General features: G+C 30.1%; 1 protein-coding gene across 5 annotated transcripts; it reads left to right on the top strand.

Moving 5' to 3' along the window:
• Positions 1-4,233: 4,233 nt before the first annotated feature.
• On the top strand, positions 4,234-12,045 carry LOC149484690 (uncharacterized). Of its 5 annotated transcripts, none has more exons than XM_089700882.1 (4): positions 4,234-4,351; positions 5,850-5,992; positions 6,204-6,652; positions 11,798-12,045. In XM_089700882.1, exons 2-4 carry the CDS (start codon positions 5,963-5,965, stop codon positions 11,955-11,957), a joined length of 639 nt encoding a protein of 212 aa, XP_089557008.1. In that variant the 5' UTR covers positions 4,234-4,351; positions 5,850-5,962; the 3' UTR covers positions 11,958-12,045. The 5 variants fall into 5 exon arrangements, with proteins under 5 accessions (XP_089557008.1, XP_089557009.1, XP_089557007.1 ...); XM_089700883.1 differs by lacking the exon at positions 4,234-4,351 and adding an exon at positions 4,578-4,717; XM_089700881.1 differs by lacking the exon at positions 4,234-4,351 and adding an exon at positions 4,863-5,256.
• The last annotated feature ends 2,941 nt before the right edge of the window (positions 12,046-14,986 follow it).

Raw genomic sequence — 14,986 nt, 5'->3', positions numbered from 1 at the left:
AGCTCATGAAATTTTAGTAATGGTTCGGTCACACTACCAACGATGAAAATTTTGTTCGTGGTCGTCGTCGTCGTTAACAAATCCTTAGCAAAACATGAAAGGAACCATTGACGCTTATGTCAATTAGTATTGATAGCGGATTCTATTCCTTTGCGTTTTGACGTTTATCTCGGCCCTCTGGACTAGATTTGTTGATGTAAAATGTAAGTAACATACCTTATTAATTACCAAATACTTCGCCGAACATTTGTTCTATCTATAGTACCTAAATAAAATAAAATAACCTAGACGAAATAAAGTATTGCACTTCTAGTTATATTGGAATTAACATAAACATTAGGTGATTTTACATTTACATGCATTTGCATTATTTACAAAACGAAACATATTTTAACTATAACGGCATAGCGGGAGTCTTTTTGGATCTTAATTAAGTAGTCTATTTGTCTTTATTATTCAATTTATTACTTTCTTGGAACATCTGTTATTGATTATAAATTCATATTTCGTTATAATTATATTGCTATATTGGATTAGAGGCATCTGTATGAATCAAATTAAAAGTTATCAACCATGACTTTTACTGTTAGACTGAATGTTTTTTTGAATTGAATACGAACTTCAGTTAAATATTAGGTAGAAATATAAAAATCAACCGAAGTTCGATGAATGATTGTTTATTTTATGGTATTATTTACTAATAACTTAGGTATATAAAGGAATTAAGTTAAAATTAATTTTATTTAATTTATTATTCTTCAACACACAAGAATGAATAGATTAAAATTTGTAATTCTTTTATAGAAAACTTTCATTCATATGAATATTTATTGTGAACATTCTATTCAAATATGTTCTTCTTAGCAATATAAAGATGATCAAAAAGCCGAGTCAAGTTGCTGTAGCGATCAATTGCAAGATATACCTATGTATCTACAATTTTCACACTGGATGTTAAATAACTCTAGCTATCATCACGTATAAAAAATAGTCATAATATGGTGTTTTACACAAATATAATTATTCTATTTATCGCTAAAGACGTTTTAAACTAGTGCATATTTAAGTTCCTATGAAAAAAAAGGTATAGAAATGTTCCACCTTATTTGAGTGAGTAAAAATGTTATGTAAATAGTGGCATGTATTATTTTGCTAAATATCCAGATGGGATAGATTATTAATGGATAATTTATAGTTTTCGATAAGTTTTTTATTGGACAGGAGGTATGCTGGCAATGAAAGCTTTTTTTATCATCTAAAAATGTACAAAAGTTTCGAAACGATTTATCTCATCTTCCCAAACTAAATTTTAAAACAAGTTTAAAGATAAATTTATAAGTTCAAAGATTTAATCTCATTTATTGTTAGTCACGAAGGGTTATAAAACGTCTCACTGTATCTGTACTTTATTTCTCCTATACAAAATGGCATCAATTATTAATATAAGAGCATTTGCTAACTTATCCAATCTAGTACCAATTTTTTTTAAGAAATCTCGAGAAGAATACAACGTCTGACATATTATTTGTACCTAGAAATAACGTACGTACGTCTTAGTAAATAATTCTGGATATGCATATTTTACACAAGGTTTTGTATTAAATCGATACTAATTGTTTGCTCGGGAATAATCGGAATACGAAGTACCTACCACCGATGAAATTGTTTCGATGAATTTACTACCTGTGTTTTTAAAATATCAGGCGTAATAGATTACATTTTATTTTTGCTTTGAAAAGTTAAAGATATTGTTTTTGTGATTAAACGTAACATTAATAAAATTTACGATTAATAAGATAAATTTTTTTTTATTAAACTTATTAAGTTAAGAGCAGGTTTAAATTACATATAAAATAATATTAATTTAATTACTCCGTCAGATGTATTTAGCATGAAATGATTTTGAAATATTTGCTAACATTTAAAAAATTTTCAAGTTATTAAATAATGAAAAAAAGTTGAATTTTTGATTTACTAGACAATATTATATTAATACATGAAAATGGTTAATTTTGTTTGTAAAATATATTCATTTATTTATTTCAAACTTTAATACGTAAATCGAACTCATAAAGATACTTGCTGCTAAGGCAGACGTTGTTCGACCCTATTGCCCCTTTTTCGTGTTTTCTCTACCTTCTTTGTCCCGTAACAAAATCGTATATAAAAAAATCGTTTCCGAGTTATACGCTTAGCAGCAAATTTGGCGATTCATTTTTATTATATAATATAGATATCGCCTTAAAAGTTTGTGTTTAAATTGTGTATTGTTGCACTTTAACCTATATCTGTTGTAAAACACTTACAGCAGTACAAATAAACGAGTTATAACATTTTATGACAAGAATAAACTAATAATAAGTAAAAATCATACAATTAAACACGTACCTAGTTCCCACCAGTTTTGCGTTGCTGGTCACACATAATTGTTTGAATTTAGAATGTTATATTTGTTAACATAATATGAAGTCTCATTAGTTGAAGAAAATAAAATTGGCGGGAAGCTGCTCAACTGCGATCACGTAGGAAAGAAAATATGGCTACCGTCAGACGACTAATTTAAGAAAATTGCAATATCATTTATGAGGAGATTCGAAGACATTTGGGGAATAGTATGAGCCAAATTCAGAAAATTTTACATGAAAAATTCACAGCTAGGAAATCTTAGGAAGCTTTGTTGACGGTGGATTGCTCACAAACTTACTCCAGAACAAAAACGACATTTAGTAGATTGGTATTAAGAAATGCTATTAACGTACAATCACGGACATTCTAATGCTGTGTATAATATCGTGACAGGATATGAAACATAAATATATTGTTATCCTCCAGAAAGAAAGCACCAATCTTCATTGTAGGTGTTTGAAAGTGACAGCAAACCAAAAAAAACTGAGACAGGCGAGAAGGGTCCGCAAACTGATTGCGTTTTTTTTCTCTAAGACGAATCCTGTCTGCACTATGCCACTTGAGCAACAAAAGACTGCGTGCGGCAGTCCTGACCTAGCACCGTGCGTTTATTCTTTTTCCCAATAATCTAGGATTCAATGAGTGGTTCGACACTTACGTGGCCAGAAGAAGCCGTGATTGCTTTCAAATAGCACGTAGAAAATTTACCCTCGGACCAATGGTCCTCATGATGAAATGATTTGAACGGATGAAAGTGTTTTGAATGAAACGGAGAATACTTTAAAAAGCAGTAAATATAATATTATACAAATAAATTATTTATCAGTTACGCAAAACTTTCAGTGTGGCCCACGTAATAAATGAAACGTACGTGAAAATAACGTCGTAATAATATGTACTCATACTAATACTTATTTCGTCGTTATTCCCTAGTATATAAGTCTGATATAACCGAGTTATAACCTGTCTTTTTGTACATTGTGCTGTGTTTTACAAGTTTTAGAAGCAATTTGCAATCTAAATTTGAAATAATGACAATAAGAGTAATACGAGAAGTAGAATAAGTTGAGCGAATTAATAATTTCATTGAGTAATGCAATGGAAAATTTTGTAAGAAATGTCAAAACATACGAAATTATGAAAAACCCTTTGATATTTATAATAATTTATTTATTTTCGGCATGCGCCAAACCATACATACATAAAACTTAATTCTAAATTTATCACTATGATATAAAATTTCGTAGAAGATATGCCTGGAGTTGTATTTTTTAGTACCAGTTATTTGGCAACTCTCTATCTCAAGGCAGACGCGGTGGTGGTTTGTCTTCCGTTCTCCACATAGCTTACTTTAATTTTTCTGTTTCATTTGCTTGCATATCTCACGATATATTTAAATAATTTCCTGTTTATTTATTTAATAAATAAACAAACAAAGCATAAGATGAAACTTCAACAACAAATTCGACGAAGTCAAATGAGCGATCCGTAGATAATTTCAATGTTTTTCATAATTATTTTTGTGAATGAATTCCTACGTTGCCGCTTCGCGCATATAGAATATTGGGAGCGTAGTTACATCGACGTTATTCCAAGTTTATTTGTAAGAAATCCTTATTATTTATTTATTCTAATAATAAATATTCATTGCATAAGGTTTGAATAAACAGTTTTTATTTGTACGGCTGTTAAGATGCAAGAGGCTGCAATAAACGAATTCTTCGTGAAATTCCTTAGAGAGGTCAGTGACATTTTAGCGGATTTATTTTAACGTATCCTGTTTTATGTTTAGCGCAGAGATGTTTCAATAATTTTGTATATAAGGGATTGACTTTTCTCCGTAATATGTTTTACTTGCCACTTTGTTGATTAGACGCACATTTAAAATGTCTTTATACTACAATTTCCTCAAATGAGCCAATTTAACAAACATTTCAATACATAAGTAAGTAATAAATTTCTTTGGTATTATTTATGTATCTATGTTATTATTGCTCTAGAAAAAAAAACTTTAAATTTTCAGTTAAGGCGTCAAATGTAGTACATATATTAGTTGAATTTTAATAAAAATGGTTGATATGTAAATTCTTAAAGACCTTAGTCTTTAATAAGCTTACTTATATACTCATCAATCGTTTAAAACACGGTATTCTTCCGTAAGATGGCAAAACAGTAGCTTAGTGTGACGGGTATAAATTCATTAATCGATCTGTTTTGGTTATACTAATATTGATTAATAATATCCATTAATAGAAAAATAATAAAATTCACGTATTTTGTGCTAACTATACTTCTTTTTAAATATCGTATCGTGAGTAATAATGTATATTTTTTATGTGCGAAAAAAATAATTATAGCAAGTTAATTAAGAAATGTAGAGCTTAATTCAAATATTACTGCTGTTTTGATTTATTTATTGAATGTATCCGAATCGTATAATTTATTAAGGTGTCGAATGATTAATTCGATAATAAATAGTGGAATTTCATATGCTCTCAACGCTATTTAGCTTCTAGAAACATTTCTTAACTGTGTGCTATACCGAAGCGTTGTCTTCAGAGTGCTTGTCAAATTATACATTCCATAACAAGTATACTGTTGTCAGACTAGTTTAAGGAGCAGATATAACAGAAGGATATAAATAAGCAAATTAAGTGAAATAGATAGTTGTACGTGCATCCTCACGTCAATTTTGTTCCGGGCATTTTCATTAAGTATAACGCGTGAATAATGATCTGACATTTAATAGCTTTTTATTTCAGTTTTATTTTTTTTTGCTAAATGTCACAAATGTGATGCTAATGTTATGTTATAAAATAGGTGATGTCCGGATTCAAATCAATATTTCATGTAAGTGAATATTAAACGAAGATACCTTATAAGGATAACAGTCTAGATAGTAAAATAGTTAATTGGTGACGGCTAACAGGATTTTCTATGTCACATAGTCCCGTTTAAGTGAATAATATTTATGTAAATGTTAACTGTGAGGCCATCAGAATGCAAAGCCAAAGTGATCATATTATTGCATTTTACGATGGGTGATATTAATTTTATGCAAAGCGATGTGAAGTGAATCCACATGCATTCTATATGAGAATTACGATTCTCTTATAAGTCGGTCGTCTTGGAGCTACTTGTGTGCTGTAGGTATTTTGTGAATTGAATTTCTTTTTCATTGACTGTCATGAGAGTGCACAAGTGAGTGAACAGTACCGTAAGGCATGCGCTAAGAGGCATAATGTCATGATCTATGCTAATTCATTAACGTGACCTTGTCACACCTGATTTTAGGATTCTGATCCACTTTTGGTATGTCTCGAACAAAATTTATTATACATCTAAATGTTAATTAAGGCAATGAGGAATAAGATATTTTTTGACGAATATTGGCTGTTATCTCGCTAAAATACTGCTTACTTATGACACATTATCTGATCTAGTTTCAGATCCAAAACATAACCTGCGGAGTAAACAACTTGTACGGGTCGGGGTGCGAACAAACTATTAATAGCAAATAAAATACCAACAATAACTATATTACCGTTAAATAATAATGTTTAAAATGAAGCTAGTCTGGAATTTCGTAAGTAATTAATGTTTTATATGATGACAGTTTATAAGCACATTATGATATAACTTTAATAATAATATTTTGAAACAAAATATGTGAAATGATTTAAAGTTTTAATTATATCTTTGACGTTGGCGATTTACGCAATAGCGTATAGCGTATATATTCTTAAACTAATTTATATTAGGTACTTAAATTGATAGTTACATGATTGATATTCCAGGTATGTCTCGTATCATTATGGGCCGCAGTTCAAAGTTCACCGTTTGATGATGGAAAATATAAACCTAAAACTTACGACGAATACGACGATGGAAAATATTATAGACCCCCAACTGAAGGCAAATATGTCCCAGGTGATGAGGGGAAGTATACATATATCTACCAACAGGGTGTTTATCCTTTTGACGGAACATATAAACACTTGGAACGTGGAGATTCGAATGACTATATTGGTTTCCAAATATACGCACCCAGATTCCCTTACATACATAGGATAATTAAGGAACTAATTAGCAAATATGTTTCACCCGACATCCTTGTGTTCAGTGAAATAGAGCCCGCAAATGTGGAAATCTTTAATAAGGGAATCTCTGATGCTGAAATTGCGATGAAATGCAATTTAATAGATCCAGCGACCAAAAACAGTACCGACGCAGAAGTTGTTACACAGTAAGTATTCATCCTTTGAAATATATTAACTCAATGGGCCCGGAACCGCACGTGATGTCCGGGATTAATACTAATAATCAATGCCGTCACTCAGCTTTCGCTAACGAATTTAAAAAATCGGTTCAGTAGTTACAGAGATGACTTTTTATCAAGCTCATCGACAACCAACTCACTAACTTGCAAACTTTAACCTTTTCAATATTAATATACTTAAAATCTCTAATACATTATATTGGTATTTTTAATCAAGAAATAAGTAAACCAGATCGGTTCCAATAAGAAGATCTTCAGCCTACTGAATAAATCACTTCATTAGCCCCCTCTTGACCTTTCCGTGTTCCGGTTTGAGGTCGCTGCTCAAGGTCTTATTGATAATTAATATTAAATAGTGCAGTTATTTTTATTTAGAATTAGGAATTCTGAGGACACATAGGCAATATATCATAACCTGTTGGAAATACCACGATTCAATCTAAAATATTAACCGATGTATGTTTTATATTACAGTTAATAATGATCATTGAAGTCAATAAACTCTAATGTTTCTAAATTTATTGCAAAATTGATTGATAAAAATATTACGGTCATTAATCAGTATTCGATTTATCATGCATCTTACTTGTACAAATTAATCAAAAATAGATACGTGCCTCAAATATAGACTCTAAAATAAATGCTTACATCATTAAAGTATCAATATTGTTTAAAGAAATGTGTTGTCATTTATGTTTCAATCGTGATGACACATTATGCAAGATTTATGTCAAAAATGTATACAGCTTTCATTTCTGTTAATTTTATTTTATTTTTTTCTGTTAATTACAAATAATATAAATTCAATTTTTAAAAATTTTAACAATTTCCGCTTGTTAATTTAAATTACTAAGTAATAATATATATAGTAATTACACAAATTAAAATTAATTTTATTATTATTGTCAATTCAATATTAAACAATATTGTTTTCTTGTCTTATAAAAGAAGCAAAAAAAAACTTTATTCTCCCGTCTATTACCTACTTAAATTTTAAACAGCATCCAATCATTAATTATAATACTTCAATACAGATAAATGTAACGTAACGTAAGTAACTTTCTTACATTCATTTCCAAAGATTATCTTTCTGGCTCCAACTAGTATGGAAAATAGAACGTAGTTATTATAAACAAAGCGGTCTTATGAGTGCTAACAAGTGGTTGCTACTAGATAATCGGTGACGTTGGGAATGCTGAAAATATAATTTAAGAGTCGTTATCAAAATTATCATTAGTTCTTCGAACAATATAAATATTATTTTTAGCCAACTTTACTGAAAATAAAAACTTAGAGATAACTGTTCTTATCGGAACTCCATTGAATACTTACTGAAATCTTTACATTAGTTCTAGATAACCATTGTTAACTGTTAAGTTTTAAGAGCAGTTTTTGTTTTGTTTATATTTAATTGTCGATACGATAAAGATAATTCAATTGCATGAACAAGAACAACGTGATAAAAACAGAAAACAAAGACTTACAATTTACTCACTTATAAAGAAAAATACTTCGAATAAAAAGCTTACTCATTAGAACAGACAATATCCGTCTATGTAATTCGATACAAACCATTTTTTTTAATAATGGCAAATATTGAAAAGCAATAAAAAATAAATAATAATCTTTAGTTATGACACAGCCATAAAATGAGGTAAACAAGTTTTTCATTAATGTGCAATAACACACATTTAATTTTAAGACTATTTCCTTTTCCTTAATATCAGTGGTATCCATTTCATTTCTTAAATTGATAAGTCATTTTAAAGCTATTGAATTAATCAAACTGAGTTATTATAATTACATTCGTCAAAAAATCATTAATCTGGATAAAATATTTGTAAAATAAAAATATAATTTACATTTATTAGCTTTAAATTCTTGTGTACGAATATTTTATCATCGTAAGTTAAATTATACAGATGAGATTTTAAAACCGACTTCCAAAAAAGACGTCGGTGCACTATTCAAAGCAAATTTTTAGTGTTTCGCATGCACATTGCGTATTCAAATATACCTTATTGCTTTGGGCCTAAGAATTAAAATTTGTAGGAATATTATTGTTAACATACTTTTCACAATATTTTCTTAATGGAATTTGTTTATTCTTATCTATTATTTAAGTTATTGACATGTTTAAAATTGTGTTCGAAATCAACGTTCATCGTATTTCACACATCTTTCCAAAGGATGTGTGAAATAAACGAAGGAATTCATTGTTATAACTACTACGGAGTGTAAAAATATATATGTAATACGTAACATTTTTATTAATTTTGTTCTTGGAATTCATAAATAAAATTAGTTAAACAAGATCATTCGTTTTGTACCCGGTTTAATGAAACGAATAACTTATATTTCTAATGAATTTTCTGAGTGGTTTATTGTCGAATAATTCTGATTTATTACGATTAGTTTTTTTCTTATTCAAAAGATATTAAATCAATACTAACATATAATATATGTTAAGTGTTTTTAACTTCGCGACAGCAACCTTTTAAGATTCCTATGTAGTATATTATTATACACTAGCTGGACTCCGCGCTTTCACCCGCATTACTCCGCTCCTGTTGGTCTTAGTGTGATGATATATAGCCTATGCCCTATAGCCTTCCCCGATAAATGGGCTATCTAACGCCGAAAGAATTTTTCAAATCGGACCAGCAGTTCCTAAGATTAGCGCATTCAAACAAACAAACAAACTCGTTAGCTTTATTATATTAAGTATAGATTATAATATAGATAATTTTTTGCATGACATAATCACTACATAGTATAAAACAAAGTCGCTTTCCCTGTCCCTATGTCCCTATGTCCCTATGTCCCTTTGTACGCTTAAATCTTTGAAACTACGCAACGGATTTTGATGCGGTTTTTTTTAATAGATAGAGTGATTCAAGAGGAAGGTTTATATGTATAATAAGATCCATTAAGTAGTGGAGAAGTACTGTTATTTTTGAGGTTTCTAATGTGATGTCGTAAAAAATTACATTTATTCCGCTTACATTGCAAACGCAGGCTGAACCCTACGAGTTTTATCAAAATAATGTACTAAGTATTATACACATTGAAAAGGTCTACAGAAAAGTCCGCGATGGTATATGTCTATCTCTTATGGATAACCCACAATAACTTTTTTTTGTCATTTACTTTTTACGACAAATAATGGCTAATTTTCGAAGCGATTTTAACCAATACAGCATTAATCCTTAACCAATTAAATACCATGGATACATTGTTCATTTAATATAGATCTATATGGCCCTTTACACCGTATGATTTAAGTGAATATTTTCGAAGATATTACAGATTTAAAAATTGCGGGACGTAGCGTTTGCGGCCGCCCGGCTATGTATTTTATACCCGTGCGATGCCGGACTCACCGGAGCGGGCCGCTATATTTTTATGCCTATACAACGTTCACAATTTTTCTGTAGTGTATTTAGTATCAGCATTGCACCCGTGCGAAGCCGGGGCGGGTCGCTAGTCTTATATATAAAAATGAATCGCAAAATGTGTTGGTAAGCGCATAACTCGAGAACGGCTGAACCGATTTCGATAATTCTTTTTTTATTATATTCCTTGAAGTACGAGGATGGTTTTTATGTAGAGAAAACGTAAATATGTACCACGGGCGAAGCCGGGGCGGACCGCTAGTCTTATATATAAAAATGAATCGCAAAATGTGTTGGTAAGCGCATAACTCGAGAACGGCTGAACCGATTTCGATAATTCTTTTTTTATTATATTCCTTGAAGTACGAGGATGGTTCTTATGTAGAGAAAACGTAAACATGTACCACGGGCGAAGCCGGGGCGGACCGCTAGTTCTGACATAAAATTGGTATCAAATGGCTTAACCATATACCTACTGATAAAAATAACTTTTTTTAATAATAACAAAAATGAGATTTCTTTTTGATGCAGTGACGATGAATCTTTATAAATAATAAATATAAACAAACATACACCCACAGCAAAAGATTTAAATACATACATTCAGCCATGGTTTAAGAGTAAGTTAGTTACAACCTTACGAATTAATACAGTGAAAATGTACAACATACAATATAAAATGTTGCACACTTAAAAAAGGCACTGTGACGAAGCGAAGTTCCTCAGCTGATTTTGAGTTTTGACGAATTCGGCTGATATATGTGTCGCAGTCATTTGGTTGTATCTGCTATTTGATTGAATGACTAGTGCGTTCGCGTGACTTACCTGTGTTTGAAATATCAGTGATTAGTACATAGATTTACCAACCAATTCTTCTTCATTCTCTTTAATTCAACATTCTACAGCAACGTTTTGACATATTCCGCAGCAATTTTATTACTTTGACGTGTCTGAAAAAATTGAAGAAAACAATTCTTACAGAATGCATTGGTCAAATATTATTGTTTAACCTGTATTAATAAACCTGTAGAAAACACCGATTAGGTTAAATTAAATTAAGACTAAAATACTTCTTACCTGGCTTAGTCAATATTGCCCTTTTTAGTAAGTTAGTGCATGAGAATCCAATGTTAATCTTAATCATAGGCCACAGGCATTTTAGGTTTATTAAGTCATTCTTAATGATAGTTGAGACAAAAAACAAACATACGTTACATTAGTTGTATTTGGTGCCTCGCCCACAAATAGGACAATGTACGAAACGCCCCAATACCCAATATTTAAACGAACAGATAAATTAATCCGCCTAATAAAAGAGTTAAACGCGTTCAAAGGCACATAAGTCACAATGTCCTATGTCAAATGGGTTTAATGTAATAATATTCATCAACCTTTTGGACAGTAATGTGGTACTGTCATGATGCATAGTTTTCTGCTATTCTTGATTTTATAAACGTTTTCGTGCGATTGAGAAATAAATAATTTTCACTATTTTAAGGTATTTTTGGTTTTAATTTTTCAATATTACCTATATACGTTCCTAAATATCAAAAGCAAAATAACACTATAACTAGTCACTTTATTATGAGAATGGAGTGGATTTTTAACAAAAAACACATTAATAATAATAATAAACGATTTTGTTAATGTCTCTCTGTTCAAGACTTAAAAAGGTAAATATAATATAATTCTAACAATGTTCTTCGTACACTTTCAGGTATCCACCTATGATGAAGTTAGAAGAAGGTGACAATCCAGGAACACTGTACAGTTTCAAGGGCACGAAGCTACTTAGTTCAGTCGAGAACAAACTGAAGAAAAAACTGAAGTTACAGTATGAAGTGTTCGTGAGAGTCATTGAAGAAACTGAGCTTTAATAGGTACTATGTACATTGTACAGTTCACTGGTGATATGTGTAATAGAATGATCTTAAATTATAGTAAAATATTTAAGTATTTTTATAATATTTGTTTTATTAATCTTGAAATGCTAATTCGGTTAAAATATATAAGTATCAAGGAATAGAACACGAGATTATAAAATATACTGGGAGATTTATAAACCTAGTTATTAATTATTTCAATTATGTGTTACGTATATATATTGAATATCTTTAGCAAAATTCATGAAGGAAAATTGAACGATACAAATCGTTAAACTAATTAAGAAATAAAAGGAAATTTTATTTTATAAATGAAGACATGGATGTGAAGCTATATTTTTATAGGAAAGCACTGCAATATATTTTGTAAAAAAAAGTGTTAGATATTATACTATGATTAAATGATATTTCTAGAAGATTTATTAGTTAAGTTGATTTAAATTTGAATGAGACAAGAAGTGTTGATTCGTATTGACTTATTTATAACTGTTTAAGTAGTTATTTGTATAAATATAATTTCGATAAAGTAACAATGTCGACAAATTATTGAAAAATTGATATTAAATGCCTTTAAATACGTTTAATAAATATGGTCTCTCAACTTGTTGTGAATTTTTATATGAGTATAGATCTGTGTGTTAAATTTTTTTTTCAAGAAGTAAGAGAAAATCTTTAATTATCTGGATAATATATTACAAAACTATATTTGTATCTATTTTTACACCTAGTCATGTTTATGTTTTCATAAATCATACGCAAATAACATTTTAAGAGGATTCTCTGTCACAGTGAAAGTTAAACATCAGACCTTTTACTTCATTCAATGTGCCTACTATCTACACTGAAAATAAATTATTTTCTACTACTGATTTTTCATTAATATATTCTTTATTGACAAGCTTAGATGTTACAAGTTTATAGTCCTTACTCGTTAATATAATTACCATGTTATGAGATATCTATACATATAATAAAATCGTAGGAAAGTCAAAACTGTACATTGAATATTTTTTTAAAAGAATACATAATCCATGATCTATAATCGATATAGAAGCCAAAAACATAGTTTTTAGAATTTTTGTCTGTTTGTCTGTTTGTCTGTTTGTCTGTTTGTCTGTATGTTTGTCCAGGCTAATCTCGAAAAGTACTGCATAGATTGACTTCAAATTTTGCATGAATATTACTAACAGGTCGGGTGAGGCTTTTTTAAACATATTATCATGCTATCACCTCCGGGGGAGGAGCTGTGAACCTTTTTTTTTCTTACGTATTCCGTGTATTACGACAGCGTACAATCTAAAGATTCATGTTTAAATGTTGGTTTCGGGTAAGCCATGCTATTATCTAGCTTTACACAATAAAAACTATGTCATTTACGTAATTTGGGCAGAGAATCAGTTTAATGAATTTATTAGTATACAAATTTGAAACAGCGCCATCTATGAGATTTCGTAAAAATCAAATCAATTTACATGTTAACACTACTGAATACAATGTTAAAAATTAATAATTTAAATATAATTATGTTATTTATTTATTTAACTCTTTAACCCATAATATCTTCCCTTCCCTATAAGGTGCGCTTATAATTCGTGTGAATATACTACATTTTTAAAAGTGAGGGTAGATGTTTATTATTTTAAGTCAAACTAGACACCATTACAATTAATCTAATATTGATTGTGTTCATTGGTTACATTTTTAAAAATCTTCGTGTTTTAAAAATTGGATAACGAGGCGGGACTCGAACCAGCATTCTTTAGTGGTCGAATTTTTTCTATTCTTTATAAATTTATTGTTTATGAATTTATATTTATAAACAATAATACAAAAAGGTTAGTTCGTTGATAATTATTATTCCTTCATCATTTACATGTTGTAAGTAAAAATATACTTTGACTGTTAATACTTTTGTTCAGTATTTACCTGTATGATTATTGCTTGCTAATTAATATATTTTCATGTCGTATACCTAATTAAAAACATAAGTTTGATGTGAAACTAGCTGGATTTATTTTTACACACTCACAGTCTTATATTTTGTGTTAATGTTAAAATAGTATTAATAGTGTAAATCATAATATTTTTTCACAATTAAAAATATTTCCTTTTTTTTGATGATGTTGGCATCGAATTAAACCGCACTGTCGTTTCGTTCACAAAAAGTGAAGTTATGAGGACCGAATATGTAGCCGCTTCAACTTACGGAAACGAGAGTAACCTGCGTTGTCTGTTAGTTATTGTATAGTCGAATTTAACGTTACATGGAAATTGGAATCTAATTATATGTATACTTATATACTTATATTAAATCTGTAGAGGTCAATTCTGTACATGAAATATATTTCCTAAATAACTATCACGAGGTGATTAGGGATCGACACTGACGCCAAAAATTTTTGTCCGTCTGTCTGTCTGTATAACCGTTATAGAAACAAAAACTACTCGACGGATTTAAACGAAACTTGGTACAATTATTTTTCATATTCGTGAGCAGAGCAGTAACTCTGTTCTCCATATTATATAAAAAATATCTCCCGACATCATAAATGTCTATCTTTTATGGTTGAGCTTAGGAGTTCAAAGCTTTCTGATTATATTTGTCTACTAGCTGTGCCCGCGACTTCGTCCGCGTGGAATAGTGACTATGGGACCTATGACCATGGGCTCAGGGTGGGGCAACAATAATTGTTTTTATTTTCATGCTTCCACTCCCACGTTCACTCCCAGGCCCACGCCAACGCCCACGCCCACTCCCCTTCACAATTGGTACCTACCAGATCAAAGCCAGGGTAAGCGCCCCACCCAGCCCCACCGTGGCTACGCCCATGCTGAATTACTACTTAACATATCTACAATTATTGAGTAAATACGTACTACCATAAAATATAATTAAAAGAATTGTTACTTATTAAAATTTCTTACTAAACTGAGCTAAAAAACTTACGTACCAACTTATTAAAGAAAATCAAGAAATGAAATGCCTAACCTATACCAAATAGTTACTACATAATATTGTAATT

This window comes from Colias philodice, chromosome 11, assembly GCF_061535455.1.
Source record: "Colias philodice isolate Cphi_HAF_F1 chromosome 11, ilColPhil1 Martin Lab GWU primary, whole genome shotgun sequence".
NCBI classification, from domain to species: domain Eukaryota; kingdom Metazoa; phylum Arthropoda; class Insecta; order Lepidoptera; family Pieridae; genus Colias; species Colias philodice.
This window is presented reverse-complemented; position numbering and strand designations above follow the sequence as displayed.

Excerpts from the sequence above, each read along its gene's own strand:
- LOC149484690 (XM_089700882.1), top strand. The coding sequence starts at position 5,963 with ATGTTTAAAATGAAGCTAGTCTGGAATTTC. Across the intron at positions 5,993-6,203 it reads TGAAGCTAGTCTGGAATTTC|GTATGTCTCGTATCATTATG; the intron begins GTAAGTAATTAA and ends TTGATATTCCAG. Across the intron at positions 6,653-11,797 it reads GACGCAGAAGTTGTTACACA|GTATCCACCTATGATGAAGT; the intron begins GTAAGTATTCAT and ends GTACACTTTCAG.